Genomic DNA, 13,575 nt, shown 5'->3' with positions numbered 1-13,575 from the left:
AATCTACGGAATCGGCTCTACTATATCCCGTGCAGTGGACGGGAGGCTCTGTGGGGAAGTACGGCTGCGCACAGACCCTGTTGATTGGAGGTGAGAGCGTGACGCGCCTCGCCCGATGAACAGCACTTCAACAACGCTTCACGAGAGTTTGATCCTCGCACGCATGTGCAGTTTGCCGCCTTTAATGTCGCTTCATCGCCGGCCATCTCTATACGCTTCTAAATTCCACCATCTACCCCGAACAGCCTCGGAGCCACAGATGTGATCGGCAAAAGCAACTACCTTCCACACGCGTGGTTCGTCTCGGCGCCAACTTGCGATCAGTACCGCTCAGCCTTACGTACCCGGGCGCCAGTCGCCTCCTCCTCCTGCGCCGCCCGCGAATCCACCCATCATGTCTCCCAGAGGAGATTCGGTCAAGGCCGAGGAAGGTGTTTTGCCAAGCAACAAGGCAGCTATGGAGCATGAAATGCCACAACCAACCGCCTCCGTGGACAGCTCGATCAAACCCCTCGAGGTCCCCGCCGACCCTGACCCCGACGCTCAGGCTACCGTCACCGACTTTCTCGATTTCACCGAGTACCTACCTGCCGACATAATTCGATCTCTTACATTGATCGGAAAGCTTGATCAGTCATACTACGATGCTTCCGAAACCGCACATAACCTCACCCGCACCTGGGGCCAGCTCCCGAACCTTCCTGCCGACGAACGCCCCTCCCCTGTCCGGCTGCGGGCTGATATATCAGAGGCTCTCCGTCGTGTAGTGAACTCAAGAACCTTTGCACATGCCGAGGCCGTGCGCATGTCCGAAAATGTGACGCGCCACTATCACCGAGCCAAGGTCATCCTATCCAAGCTGGAGAACATGCTCGAGAATTACCCAACGGCCGAAGAACAGAAAAGCCCCGTCGCGGTATCCAAGTCACCAAAGGTCACCAAGACGCCCAAGCTCGTCACTTTGGGTTCTGACAAAAAAAAAGTGCGGCGCCCGACCGTGCCAAGGATCACCGTACCTGGCGAGGTCCTCGCCCCTTACGACAATTTCGAGCCCTACACTTCCGACAGCGAGGAGAGCTCCGATTACGACGAGATCGAGTCGACGCGTCACCCTATACCCGTGGTCGCCACACCCACACCACGAATCAAAGTCGTCAGGGCACAGAAGACGCCCAAGCCACCGAAGACGCCTAAACCGACCCCTTCTGTCTCGCAGCCTTCGCAGCCCACCCAACCCCCCCTGACCTCTCAGTTATCTCAGCCATCTCAACCGTCCCAACCCTCTCAGCCGGTCCCGACCCCTAAAGCAGTGGCAGCTGTTGCCATGGTCGCCGATGGGTCGGCCGAACATCCTCCGCCCGCCAAGCCGGCAACCCCGGGCAACGTGGTCGTTGGGGGCGCGGACGCCCCTTGGTTGCAGCTGACTCCTTTCGAGCTCGCGAGACTTCGAAAGCGCATGAAGAAGAACGCGACTTGGACGCCGAGCGACGCCATGATTGCCAGAGAACTCAATGATCTCGGACGCGGTGTTGAAGCGTACCGTGAAGCCAAGAAGAAAGCCGAAGAGGAGGGTAGGGCCATTGATCCGCCACCGGCGGCCGTCGTAGCAGAATCCCAGCCAGGTCCTCATAAGCTCCCCGAGGGGGCCCTGAGCGCGGCCGCCCTTACGTCGGAGGGGGTGCCATCGAGCAACAGGGGCATGAAGCTGAACGAGGCCAAGAGGCAGAAGAGGGAGTCGCTTGCAAAACAGGCTGCCGAAGAAGCCGAGGAGTCGGCTCGCCGGTTCAACGAGACGGCTAGGAAGCTCATGACGCCACAGCAGCCAGCTCCTGGTTTGCCGGCCAAACCCAACAATACCGCTCAGGCCAAGTCGACGTCGGCCAGAAACAAGCGCAAGCGCCACTCTATTGCTGAAAGTGAAGAACAGAAGCCCGACACGACTGATGCGTCGGGGGGTCACCCTCCTCTGAAGCGGACGAAGACGGAGACGCCAGTCCCCATCCCTCAACTACGCGCAAGCCTCGGCTCTCAGCCGATGACCGAGACGCCCATCCCCCCTCCGATTCTCACGCCCAACGGCTCTACGGGGACGACCCAGTCTTCCACCCCGGTTCCTATTCCTGTTCCCGGCCAAGATGCGCCGAAGCGTACCGCGTCTCCGGCTCTCTCGAACACCACGAGCACCGCGGTTCGCGTGAAGTCACCAGCGGAGACGCCTATCCCTCCACCATCCGCGTCTCCCAGGAAATCCACCACACCGATCCTACCGCCCGTTCGTGAAGCGTCTAAACGAGAAACACGAGGGGACGCGGCTAAGAAGTCCCAACGGCAGCAACTACAGCTGAAGCAGCAAGCCGAGGCTCGCCAACGCGGCGCGTCCGCCGACCCTCAAGTCCAGGCTCAGCAAGATCAGGCTCAGTCGTCCGCTGCGCCGAGTGGGAAGCAGGCCGCCTCGCGGTCTAGCACGCCAAGCAAGCTGCCCGTATCCGACGAAGTGGTCGCGCGCGTCCGGCCTTCCTCCCGCGGAAAGGCTCCCAGCCAAGAGCCACAGCCCTCCCTGGCCGCTGACCGACCCCGGCGTTCTAGTACAGCGCGGAACACGCCGGCCCCCGAGGCGCAGACGACGAGCAGGCGGGCAAGGCGGCCGGCGCCGGGCGTAGTGAGCACGACTTCTTCGGGCGGCAGTAGTGCTGTCGGCCGTCGTAAGAAGGCTCCCTGCGTCAAGCGGCGGGTGCGGTCGCAGAAGAAGGACAACGGACAGGCGGTCGAGGAGATGGAGGAAGTCGACGACGAGGGCAACCGTATTGACCCGGACGAACCGAGATATTGTGTATGCAACAGGGTCAGCTTTGGCACCATGATCAGTTGCGACAACGCGGTACGTGTTCTGTTGACCATTTTCTTGCCATGTCCATACTATTTCTTGTTTCTTGCTCTCTTTCCGCCCGCCCTTTCGTTCCCTGTGGCTCCTGCTGATCAACGATGCTGACATGTTCCCAAAGGCTTGTCCCATGGAATGGTTCCATCTGGAATGCGTGGGACTCACGGGCATCCCTCCGCGAACGACAAAGTGGTACTGTCCCGACTGCCGCGTCGCTCTCAACATTGGCGAGAGGGGCGAGGTCAGTGCCCGGGGGGTCAAGACGTAGCATCGCCAGTCTCCTCCGGGACGTTCAATGTTGGTACTATACTGGCTTGAAGAAGATAGTACCGTTGGTCAGGGAGGGAAGTCTGTTTTCTTGTCATCCAGGGCGGGCCGAGTTATGAAGTGCTACTTTACTTTCGCACTCTGGCCGCTCCGAGGCAAAAGCGTGGGAGTTTGGGAGCATGGATTTACAGTCACTGATTGCTGATTACTCGCTGTTTTCTTGACTTTCATACTCCGTCGACAATTATTGCACAGAAGGGTTACCTACGATGCGACGAGGCTCAGTCCAAGGGAGTATCAGATGGGTGCTACCGCGACTGAGATAGGAGCTGTTTATGAACATGAACACCCTGAAATCAAAATTATACGGACTAATCTATCTCGGTCCCTTTATTGCCCAAGACGCCAAGCAAGCTACCCGGTGACTGAACTGAAGGCGCTGTCGTAGGAACGGAGGATACATATGTGTGAAGAAACCCCACTGCGTGTGTAAGGCCAGGTCCAAGTATAGAAACGCTTGGGCCCAAGTCATTCTGAGCAGGACTGCAAGGAACCGTCGCCGGGTGAACGGTATACCTAAGAAACCTAGTCGAAGGACGCAAGAGAATAGAGGCTCGTCCCTGAGCCAGATGCGTACGAAGTCGCACGACGTCAGGTAGGAAAGTACATGTACACGATAAGATAAGATAACGATAACATGAAGTATCTTACTAAGCCATGTGAGGCAGGTATCTGACAATAGGCCCCCTGAAGTATTACCTAAAAACCCGGGTTTGGCGTAATGACATCACAAGCATGCCTGGGCTCGTTCCTCCAGTACGTCACATCTTCACGTGGGCTGAGCCGGCGCTACGGAGTAGATGGTCCGCTCACCTGACCAGCCCACGGGGTTCGGAGCGGGGTGGTCAGTGGTTGGTTTCTCATTTTGCCGGCGGTCTTAGGATATCCCGTTTGGTTCTTCGACCTTGGGTCCATGGGGAAGAGAGTCAATGTGATTGTGGCGAGTCCCGTGCTACCAAACTCGAGTATTCGCACCGACTTCTGACCATGGTAACCTGGCGAAATACGAGTACGTACTTACAGTCTTTGGGTCTGCTAACCGTCGATATCCGGCCGGTCGATATCCTGCTCGTCATTCCTTTGATGAATCATTTGGTCGAGACACGGGGGTGTGTCAGGCCCCATTTTCTATCCAAGACAACAACGACAACAACCACAGCCTGGAATGTCTTCTACACGTGTAGACACAAGTTGAAGAGTGAATGACGAGGACGACGATGCGTTGACGACTCGGAACCTCTTCATGAGAGATAGGGTATCTAAGGTACATGAGTGCGTACATACAACGTACATACATACGAATAGGCATCGTACCGCAGTCGTGATATTGTCGCAACATGACCTGGGGCTTTACGCCATACAAACCTGTGGCTTCAAAGGTACTTGGGTACCTGGCTGTCCTACGCAGTTGCTGGTATGCTCAAATATGTACGAAGTACGTCCGACTTGAGTGATGGTCAATGTACGAAGGTGTCTTCATATCGAGGTATACTTCATAAGGGTCTGAATGAATCACCTGCTCGGAGTCACTGGAACCAAGAGTGCGGAGTACCTATACACCCTTTATTAACGTTTAGATCTGGCCGAGCATTATCGGAGGCCGTCTTGGACGGACCCACACGACCCTGCACGATGTAGTGTACTTCTATGACCTTGAGATTGGTACGATAACAGGCAGCATTGGTAGTTATGAAACGATGTCATACGCATTGCTCTTTAATACACTTCTACCTCGGATTCTATCGTTATTACCTCCAGCATTTCAGTTCTAGTCTATTTGTTTCGGTTATTGCGTGCTGAGAACCTGCGTGGCGGAGTCGGTGGATCCAACTCCAAGTATAGTGTACTTTGTACTTTACCTGCCTTATCTTGAGGAGCAGCGACATCTGACTTCCCCACACTATTTTCATGTTGTACCAAGGTACCTGCACCTTACGATCACCTCCGACATTCAAGGCTCCTGACCTGTTAGCTCGTGCCTGATTTTGGACCCTGCCCCTCTCTTGGTATCCCTTTCGATCCCTCACCTACAACCCTCTCTCCGATTACTCACAACGAAACTGACTACGATATTACCCTACGCTACGAAATCCTCCTTTCTGCCTTGCTGCCTTTCCCTAAACACCGACAAATCTATTATAGACTTATATTTTTTTGAATCTTAATACGCGTCTCTTCCATATCCCCGTCTTGCGCTGTCCAGGCTGTGCCTGAAGATCCACTCCCTTATCTTTACGCAACCCCACCTGAGCAACATCCCAGCGCCAGCAACCGCTGCCTACAGCAAAACAACCCTCCTTGATGCTTTCCGTCTTTCGACATCTCTTTGCTTTGCCCGTGAACCTATTTCCCGAGCGGAACTCGGGGTAAACGCGCGATCCACGACATCCACGATATACCGTCTTCCCCCGGCCTACTAAACTTGGACCCCTATCTCTCCCCTCATTTCCTTCGTCATCTGCCTATAATAGCCGCCAACTGCCGTCGTCAACTGGCCACGGCACACGCCAGATCCAGGGAGGGAATCCTGCCCTGGCTGCCCCTACAATACCACTTGGATGCCGAGTAAGCCCCCTCTTTTCTACCTTGTCGTTTTGGTGCTACACTGGCCAACTGCCGGTAACCTGACTAACTCGTCTCTCCCTCCCCATCACGTAGGCTCCAAGAAGGACAAGAAGAACGCTAAAGATGGTGGAGGAGTTACTTCGGCAGTGAACAAGTTCGCTGCGGGAAGATTGGCGTACGTCTCGTCCGTCCCAACCGACGACTGCTTGTGCCAGTACAGCCGCTCACTGACACAAAGAAACAGCAACGCGTCCAAAGGCGCCGGCTCCGTCTCGAACTCTGCTTCTTCCTCGTCGGTTGCATCCCCCGACATTAGACCTGTCCGTCCGTCTGCCTACGATGCGAACCCGACCATATCCCCCCGCTTAGATGCCTTATCCTCTACGTCTATTCCCGCCAGCTCCGGCATCAGCGCCCACCACGAATGGAACCGGAATGCTCTTGCTGGCTCTCCCGGGAACCTCGTCAGCCTCATGAGCGAATCGCCACCCACCCAGCCATCCTCTTACGAGGACCACGCCCGCCTGCCGCCGGGCTGGGCGACCCGCCGGGCCATCATGACCCCGCAGGCGGCCTCTCCATCGCCTCCGAGCAGCGTCCCCAGCAGCCTTCGCCGCCCCCTGAGCTACCAACAGGACCCTGCACACCCCGCCGAACTGCATGCGCACGTTGCCTCCACGGCGACCGCCCAGCGCCGTGCCTCCGTCCAATCTTCTTTTTCCCATACGCGAGCCGGCCCCTACCCGCTACCTCCGCACCTGCCCCAGGCCCACTTTTACGGCGCTCCAGATCTCGACTTGGACATGGGACCGCAAACCGGTATCAACGCAGGGGAAAACGGCTATCACTTCGGTTTCGACACCCTGCCATCGTCACCATGCGCAGAGATGTCCCCGGGATCGAACAACGTCGTGGTAGCAGGCTATGCGGGTGGTCTTGAGGTGTATTCCGTCTCCAAGCGGGGTCTAGAGCGTGTCGCCGGCCTCAAGGGGCTGCGGGGTGGAGTGTTGCATGCTAAGATCCTGCCCTGGGTTGGTTCGGACGAAACCGCGGATGTGTACCCTCTGGTCGCCGTTGTTGTCCACGGCCCTGTCCTGCCCACAGGCGCGCCAGAAGACGGCCCTCGAGATGCCTCTTCTGAAGAGAGACCCGGCTCGTGTAACAGTCACCGACCAGATGCCGGCTACCGGGATCCGTCGACCGGCCGCCCGTTGCCTACCGTTGAGTACTACCAGACCAGCGTCGAACTCTATTCACTCAATTCGAACAAGCTCATCGATGTCCTGCTTGAAGCCCCACGGATTCCCCTGGCCACTCCTCTGACCAGTCCCATCTTCCAAGCCCCGCCTCCGACCGGCACGCTCGTCGTACACGCGGATGCCGGTAACATTGCCGTGGCATCCGGTTCCACTGGCGAGGTTTGGCTCTACCGCCCCATTGAAGGTTTGTACGGCGGCCGAGGACTTCATTTTGGCTGCGCGGGGAAAATTTGGACCAGCTTGCAGCAGGCGCCACGAGGCGGCGAAGGGACCGACGAGTCCGGGAGGCGGCCCTCGCCCGGCCCCAACTCTTCGCGTCCGAATCCCCCAACCCCCATTTTGGCCGTGAACGGGCGATGGATCGCTTACTGTCCGCCAGCGCCTTCTTCACAGATTGCCATCCGAGCCCATGTGCCCGTGCCTATTCTCGGTAAAGGCCCTGGCTTAACGACAGCCACGCCACCCGTGCTACCGACTGTGACCTCGGGTACCGAACTGCCCATCTCCGAGGGCATGATGAATAAGATTATGCGTGAGACCACGCAGGAGATCATATCTGGCGCCAAGTGGGTTGGCCAACAGGGCTTGCAGGCCTGGAACGCCTATTGGAATAAGAACACGTCCCAGCAAGGCGCCCGACAGCCACGCTCGCCCCCTTTAGCCCCGCAGCAATGGTCGAGCTCGTACCCTCAGCGTTCCGACGCTGCTGCGCAGTTCCCGCCCACCCATGGAAGTCCCGGGAAAGCCGTGGCGAGTAGAGAGCCCGGTCTGGTTACCGTCTTGGACTTGGAAACTCTGAGTCTATCTGCCTCGTTGCATCCCGTCACCACGTTTCAGGCTCCTCTCGGATGCAGCTTTCTGTCCTTCTCGCCGTCGGGGCTGTTCCTATTCACTGCCAGCACCAAGGGCGATGTGCAGACCGTCTGGGACCTCCTAAGCATCCAGTACACCAAGTCCTCCCCACTTCAGGTTGCTGCACCCACGAGCACGGCTGGGCCGCGCGTACGGCAGGTGGCTCATTTCTCGAGGATGACGGTGGCCCGGATTGTCGAGGTGGCCTGGTCTAGGCCCAATGGCGAGCGCATCGCCATGGTGACGGAGCGTGGCACCGTTCATCTGCTCGATATGCCCGGCAATGCCTTCACGTGGCCGCCCCCACGGCGCAGGAGGATGACGGAGCCGAATGGAGCGCCAGCGTCGGAAACGCCCGGCTCGGCGGTCTCCATCGCGTCCACCGCCTTTGGTGCCGCCGTTGAGGCTGCGAGACCGCTGATCAATCGCTCTCGTCGGGGTAGTTCTAACGGATCCGGCCTCAACAGCGCCAACCTCGTGGACTCGGCCAGCCAGAGCGGGCGAGCCATCGCGGCCACGATCAGTCATTCGCTGGGCAAGACCGGTACGGCCATCAACCAACTGCGGCATACGGGGGAGAACCGCGTGTCGCTCCCGCCCAGCACGGTGCCGCCCTCGGCGTCCTGTGCCACATGGCTCGCTGGGAGACGGTACCATCGGCTGTTTGTTATCGGTGGCGGGCTGGTCCGGACGTTCCCTTCCAAGAGCCGGCGCGTATCGGGCGTGTCGCGGGGAGAGCGAGGGTCCAGAGGCAACAACTACATGGACTTTAAGCTGCCCGCGCTACCCGACGATACGCTGGCGCCCATAGTGAGGCATTTTCTCGACTCGGACGAATACCTAGACCTATCCGACAGGGAGATGGATGCGGGTAACACCCTGACGTTCGCGCCTCGCACGCGCGCTGTGCAGGTCGACGTCAGCGCGGAAGCGTGCATCCCGCAAGCCGAGATTGAGTGCAGCGCCCCGTATCAGCCTTTCCATACCGACAGGAGGGTTTCGCTGTTCGAATACGCCGCGTCAGTAGACATGGCGTCGGAGATACCTGCGATGACAGCGCTCTTCGCCGGGGCGACACTCGACGACGCGTCACCTCCCAAGTCGAAGAAGAAGCAACCGCGACAGGCCGCCCTCCCGACGGCGCATGCGGTCGGCGACGTGTCGTCGCAAGATTGGGCGTTTGGTCAGCCGATGGGCTTGATGCAACTCGAAGTGGACCATGGTGGCATCCTCCCCGACGAGGAGTGGAGCCATTCGGAGGACACGCGGGCGTTGCCGTCGTCGTCGATGGAGAGGGTGATGCGGGTGGGGGAGAACCGGGACGAGATTGTGGTGACGACGAGGCGGCGGCGAGGGGCGCGTCACATGGTTGACGAGGATGGGTTTTTCGAGGATGACTGCGAGGTCCTTGACTTTGCAGACCAGAGGGTGTGAATGGTAGATGCACACAGTTCGCCAGCGAGTAAGGATGCACGGGAGTGCTGGTTTGCTCGCCTTGCGTTTCTCTCTCTCTCTCTCTCTCTCTCTCTCTCTCTCTCTCTCTCTCTCTCTCTCTCTATATGAATGACTGGCAAGAAGTATTTGAACGAGGGCGACGTTGCGACATTTGCATGGCACTATTACACCGAGGCGCATGGCTCTTCAACAAGCAGGACACAAGAGGACGGCGGCGAGAAGGAAGGGTTTTGAGTGCTGTTTGCAGTCGGACCGTCTCTTGGTTCCTGGTTCCCGGTACTTGCAGGCCTGTTTGCAACTGGTTTCTAGTTCTCGCGACACCGTGCTTGGTGTTTTGATCTTGGCGTAACACAAGTCTAGAATTGCCAATGGACCCTGAGGGGCCCAGCTGGCTGAGTAGGACCAACCATCATTAGATACCCATATTTTTCCCCGGCCAGTCTTGATGTGCCCCATCCCATGACTTGCACCTGTATGATTCGAACCGTGAGAGATCCAGGGGCATCGAAGGTCTTGCGGCGCATACTCGGTTTCAGTATTAGCATTAACTTGTAAACCCCTGGCAGCGCGTCTCATATGGAATCCCTTGTTATTCTTTTGTACAGACCCAAGGCCCACGACGCCTTGGAAAGATTTCCCCTCTCATTTTTTTCTCAACTTTTACGCCTTCTTCTTCGCGGCGGCCTTGGCCTTGGCGGCCTTCTTCCTGTTGCTCCGGATCATGACCATGGACAGGAACGAGCCGACGACGGCGGAGCCGAGGAGGATGAGGATGACGGGGATGCGGATGGCCCAGACGCGGGGAGGGAAGAAGTTTTGGAGTGGGTGGTCGTCGTCGACGAAAGGCTGGAGGAAATTGTGTATGTGTTAGCCAGCATCCTTGCGCTCTTTGTATCAAGGAAGTCGCGACGCTAGAGGGAATACGAATTGTAAGAGCACATACCATGAGCAGAGTCCAGATGGTGTAGTAGGTGAATATGACGGAGGCGGCCACGAGCATGGCGAGACCGACGAGTTTGTCAAGCTGTGTTGTTGAGGGGTGCGCATTAGCCTGGATGCTTTTCTCCAATTGGTTTCGTGGCGCGGTAGCCCAGCCGTGGTCCCGTCCTCCCGTCTTGTCTGTCGTTGCAGTGGCCATGCTAGATATAGATGGCAGGGAGGATTGAGGGGAACATTTGAGGCACGACGAGTGGAGGAGGAGGAGAGATTCACGTACCATTGTCGATGCGAGTTGTGGTGAAGATAAAGACAGCGAGTATAGAGTGAAGATAGAGAGGCGATGGGAAACTGTCGAGTATATTCGTAGCTTGTCGCGGTCGTGGAGGTCGCGATCCCTCTACGAATACACGTTGTCTGGGTTCAGTGCCTGGATGCAGGCGGATTAGTAGCTCAAGCCACCCCTTGGCGAATACCTGGTCCGTGCCCGTTACTTGGCACAGCCTCTTTGGGTCGGCCCCACTCCCCAGCCACATTTCTTGGAGTCCAGGTACCAAGGTATCCCGTACACGTTTGTTCCTGCCCAGTAGCGAAAAGTTCAGCCGCGTCTTTCCCAGATTCCTTCCTCAACGCCTCTAGGTTGCCATCGCCGTCTTTCACCAACTGCAACTCGCATCATTGCGAGTCTGCTAATCCAATCGAAATCTAAAGGAATCACGAACGGAAGGACAAAGAAAATTAAACGAAACAGAAGAAACGGACAGTGATAATCACAACAGGCGCGCGATCAGCATGGCGTCACCAGACGACGTCGACTCGCCTCCTCCCCGTCCGGCTGATAGGTCCGCCAGTCCAGATGATCCATCTCCACGCCGCGAGCGAGATGACGAGCGGAATGGCGAGCAAAATGGTGATCGGGAACCGGATCGCGAACGAGACCAGGATCGAGAGCGAGACGGGGATCAAGACCGAGATCGAGACCGAGATCGAGACCGAGATCAGGACCGAAATCGAGACCGAGAACGGGACCGAGATCAGGACCGAAATCGAGACCGAGAACGGGACCGAGAACCATCCCGGGAGCGAGGTCGATACCGAGACAGGGATATAGATGGCGATGAAAGAGGCGATTCGAATCGAAACCGAGCCGAAGGCCGACGTCCACGCGATGGTCCTGGCATCGGTGTTGCGGACAAGTACCGACCTCCTCCCCGGAAACGCAGCCCGCCCCCTGTCAAGACGGAAGAGGAAAAGCAAGCCATTGCAAAGGCCGAATACGAAAAGCTCTCGACGATGCGTTCGGGCGGCACCTACATCCCTCCCGCGCGGCTTCGCGCTCTGCAGGCCCAGATCACGGACAAGTCGAGCAAGGAGTATCAGCGGCTCATGTGGGAGGCGCTGAAGAAATCCATCAACGGACTCATCAACAAAGTCAACTACTCCAACATCAAGCACATCGTCCCCGAGCTGTTTGGCGAAAACCTCGTCAAGGGCCGCGGTCTGTTCTGCCGCAGCATCATGAAGGCCCAGGCCACCTCCCTTCCCTTCACCCCCGTCTTCGCCGCCATGGCTGCCATCGTCAACACGAAGCTTCCCATCGTCGGCGAGCTCCTCGTCAAGCGCCTCGTCATGTCCTTCCGCAAGAGCTTCCGCCGAAGCGACAAGGCCGTCTGCGTCGCCAGCACCACCTTCCTCGCCCACCTCATCAACCACCAGGTCGCCCACGAGATGCTCGCCGGCCAGATGCTTCTCCTCCTCCTCCACAAGCCCACCGACGACAGCGTCGAGATTGCCGTCAACTTCATGCGCGAGGTGGGCCAGCACCTCCAGGACATGCAGCCCGCCATCGCCATGGCCGTCTGGGATCAGCTGCGCAACGTCCTCCACGAGGCCGACATTGACAAGCGCGTCCAATACATGATCGAGGTCCTATTCCAGGTCCGCAAAGACAACTTCAAGGACAATCCTCCCATCAAGGACGAGCTCGACCTCATCGAGGAAGAGGACCAGATCACCCACCGCATCGACCTCGACGGCGAGCTCGACGTCCAGGACGGCCTGAATGTCTTCAAGTACGACCCAGACTGGGAAGAACACGAAGCCGCCTACCAAAAGCTCAAGGCCGAGATTCTCGGCGAGGGAAGCGACTACGAAGACGACGACGACGATGATGATGACGATAGTTCGGACGATGACGAGGACGACGAGGAAAACGAAGAGCAAAAGGCCATGGAGATCAAGGACCAGACCAACACCGACCTCGTCAACCTGCGCCGCACCATCTACCTTACCGTCATGTCCTCCATCGACCCCGAAGAAGCCGTGCACAAGCTCCTCCGCGTCAACCTCCCGCCGGGCCGGGAACCAGAGCTCCCGTCCATGATCGTCGAGATATGCTCGCAGGAGAGAAACTTCACCAAGTTCCACGGTCTCATTGGCGAGCGCTTTGCCAAACTCAACCGGCTCTGGACCAACCTCTTTGAGGATTCCTTCGTCGACTATTACAACAAGATCCACCGGTACGAGACGAACCGCCTGCGCAACATTGCCATGTTCTTCGCCAGCATGTTGGCTAGCGACGCCATCGGCTGGCACGTGCTCTCGGCCATCCACCTCAACGAGGAGGAGACGACCAGTTCCAGTCGTATCTTCATCAAGATCCTCTTCCAGCACCTGGCCGAGGAGCTTGGCATGCCCAAGCTCCAGCTCCGCATGAAGGACGAGACGCTCCAGCCCAGCCTGGCTGGTCTGTTCCCCCGCGACAGCGCCCGGAACGTCCGCTTCTCCATCAACTACTTCACCAGCATCGGCATGGGCGCGCTTACCGAGGAGTCGCGCGAGTTTCTACAAAACATGCCCAAGCCCGCACTACCGGCGCCTGCCGACGACGACTCCGATACCGACTCGGTATCAAGCTATTCTTCCTACACCGGCTCGTCCTATTCGCGATACAGTTCCAGGTCCAGGTCCAGGTCCCGCACGCCGCCTCGCCGCTCTCTTCGCGATCGGGACCGCTCCTACACTCGCTCCCCTACTCCCCGTGGCCGTGACCGACGTCGCTCTTATAGTAGCAGCCGCTCCTACAGTACCAGTCGCAGTCGCAGTCGTGGTCACAGCCATAGTCGCAGCCGCAGCCGCAGTCGAACCCCGATCCGTGGACGCTCCTTTACCCGCTCACTCTCCCCACTTCCGCGTCGCACCGCCAGGCGAGACGACTCGTACTCTGCCAGCCCGCCCCCCAGGCGGACCCGTCGTTACTCGAGCCACTCGCGCTCCCCCTCCGCATCACCCGCCCCGCGA

At 58.2% G+C, this 13,575-nt stretch overlaps 5 protein-coding genes across 6 annotated transcripts; 4 read left to right on the top strand and 1 right to left on the bottom strand.

The window, feature by feature from the left end:
- Positions 1-153: 153 nt before the first annotated feature.
- On the top strand, positions 154-3,469 carry ACRALDRAFT_1083232 (uncharacterized protein; the record flags this gene model as incomplete). Of its 2 annotated transcripts, XM_071019418.1 has the most annotated exons (3): positions 154-2,878; positions 3,003-3,122; positions 3,404-3,469. In XM_071019418.1, the coding sequence occupies exons 1-3, from the start codon at positions 395-397 to the stop codon at positions 3,467-3,469; spliced, it is 2,670 nt and encodes an 889-aa protein (XP_070871526.1). In that variant the 5' UTR covers positions 154-394. The 2 variants fall into 2 exon arrangements, with proteins under 2 accessions (XP_070871526.1, XP_070871527.1); XM_071019419.1 differs by lacking the exons at positions 3,003-3,122; positions 3,404-3,469 and having other exon boundaries at positions 154-1,356.
- Positions 3,470-5,274: 1,805 nt separating this feature from the next.
- On the top strand, positions 5,275-9,418 carry ACRALDRAFT_1044548 (uncharacterized protein). Its single transcript, XM_071015361.1, has 3 exons — positions 5,275-5,773; positions 5,867-5,948; positions 6,012-9,418. The coding sequence occupies exons 1-3, from the start codon at positions 5,767-5,769 to the stop codon at positions 9,316-9,318; spliced, it is 3,396 nt and encodes a 1,131-aa protein (XP_070871525.1). The 5' UTR covers positions 5,275-5,766; the 3' UTR covers positions 9,319-9,418.
- Positions 9,388-10,697, bottom strand: ACRALDRAFT_1065614 (uncharacterized protein). The gene is made up of 3 exons (XM_071017188.1): positions 10,556-10,697; positions 10,283-10,363; positions 9,388-10,185 (listed from the first exon to the last, which is right to left on the bottom strand). Exons 1-3 carry the CDS (start codon positions 10,556-10,558, stop codon positions 10,000-10,002), a joined length of 270 nt encoding a protein of 89 aa, XP_070871524.1. The 5' UTR covers positions 10,559-10,697; the 3' UTR covers positions 9,388-9,999.
- Positions 10,698-10,914: 217 nt separating this feature from the next.
- Positions 10,915-11,469, top strand: ACRALDRAFT_1065613 (uncharacterized protein). Its single transcript, XM_071017187.1, has one exon. It carries the CDS (start codon positions 11,183-11,185, stop codon positions 11,384-11,386), a length of 204 nt encoding a protein of 67 aa, XP_070871523.1. The 5' UTR covers positions 10,915-11,182; the 3' UTR covers positions 11,387-11,469.
- A 45-nt stretch (positions 11,470-11,514) lies between these two features.
- On the top strand, positions 11,515-13,344 carry ACRALDRAFT_1011715 (uncharacterized protein; the record flags this gene model as incomplete). The annotated part of the gene is made up of 1 exon (XM_071014722.1): positions 11,515-13,344. A coding segment is annotated over one exon (1,830 nt), but the record flags the coding sequence as incomplete, so codon positions are not given.
- Between the last annotated feature and the right edge of the window lie 231 nt (positions 13,345-13,575).

The sequence above is a fragment of the Sodiomyces alcalophilus genome, assembly GCF_042370955.1.
Source record: "Sodiomyces alcalophilus JCM 7366 unplaced genomic scaffold ACRALscaffold_8, whole genome shotgun sequence".
In the NCBI taxonomy this organism is placed as follows: Eukaryota; Fungi; Ascomycota; class Sordariomycetes; order Glomerellales; family Plectosphaerellaceae; genus Sodiomyces; species Sodiomyces alcalophilus.
This window is presented reverse-complemented; position numbering and strand designations above follow the sequence as displayed.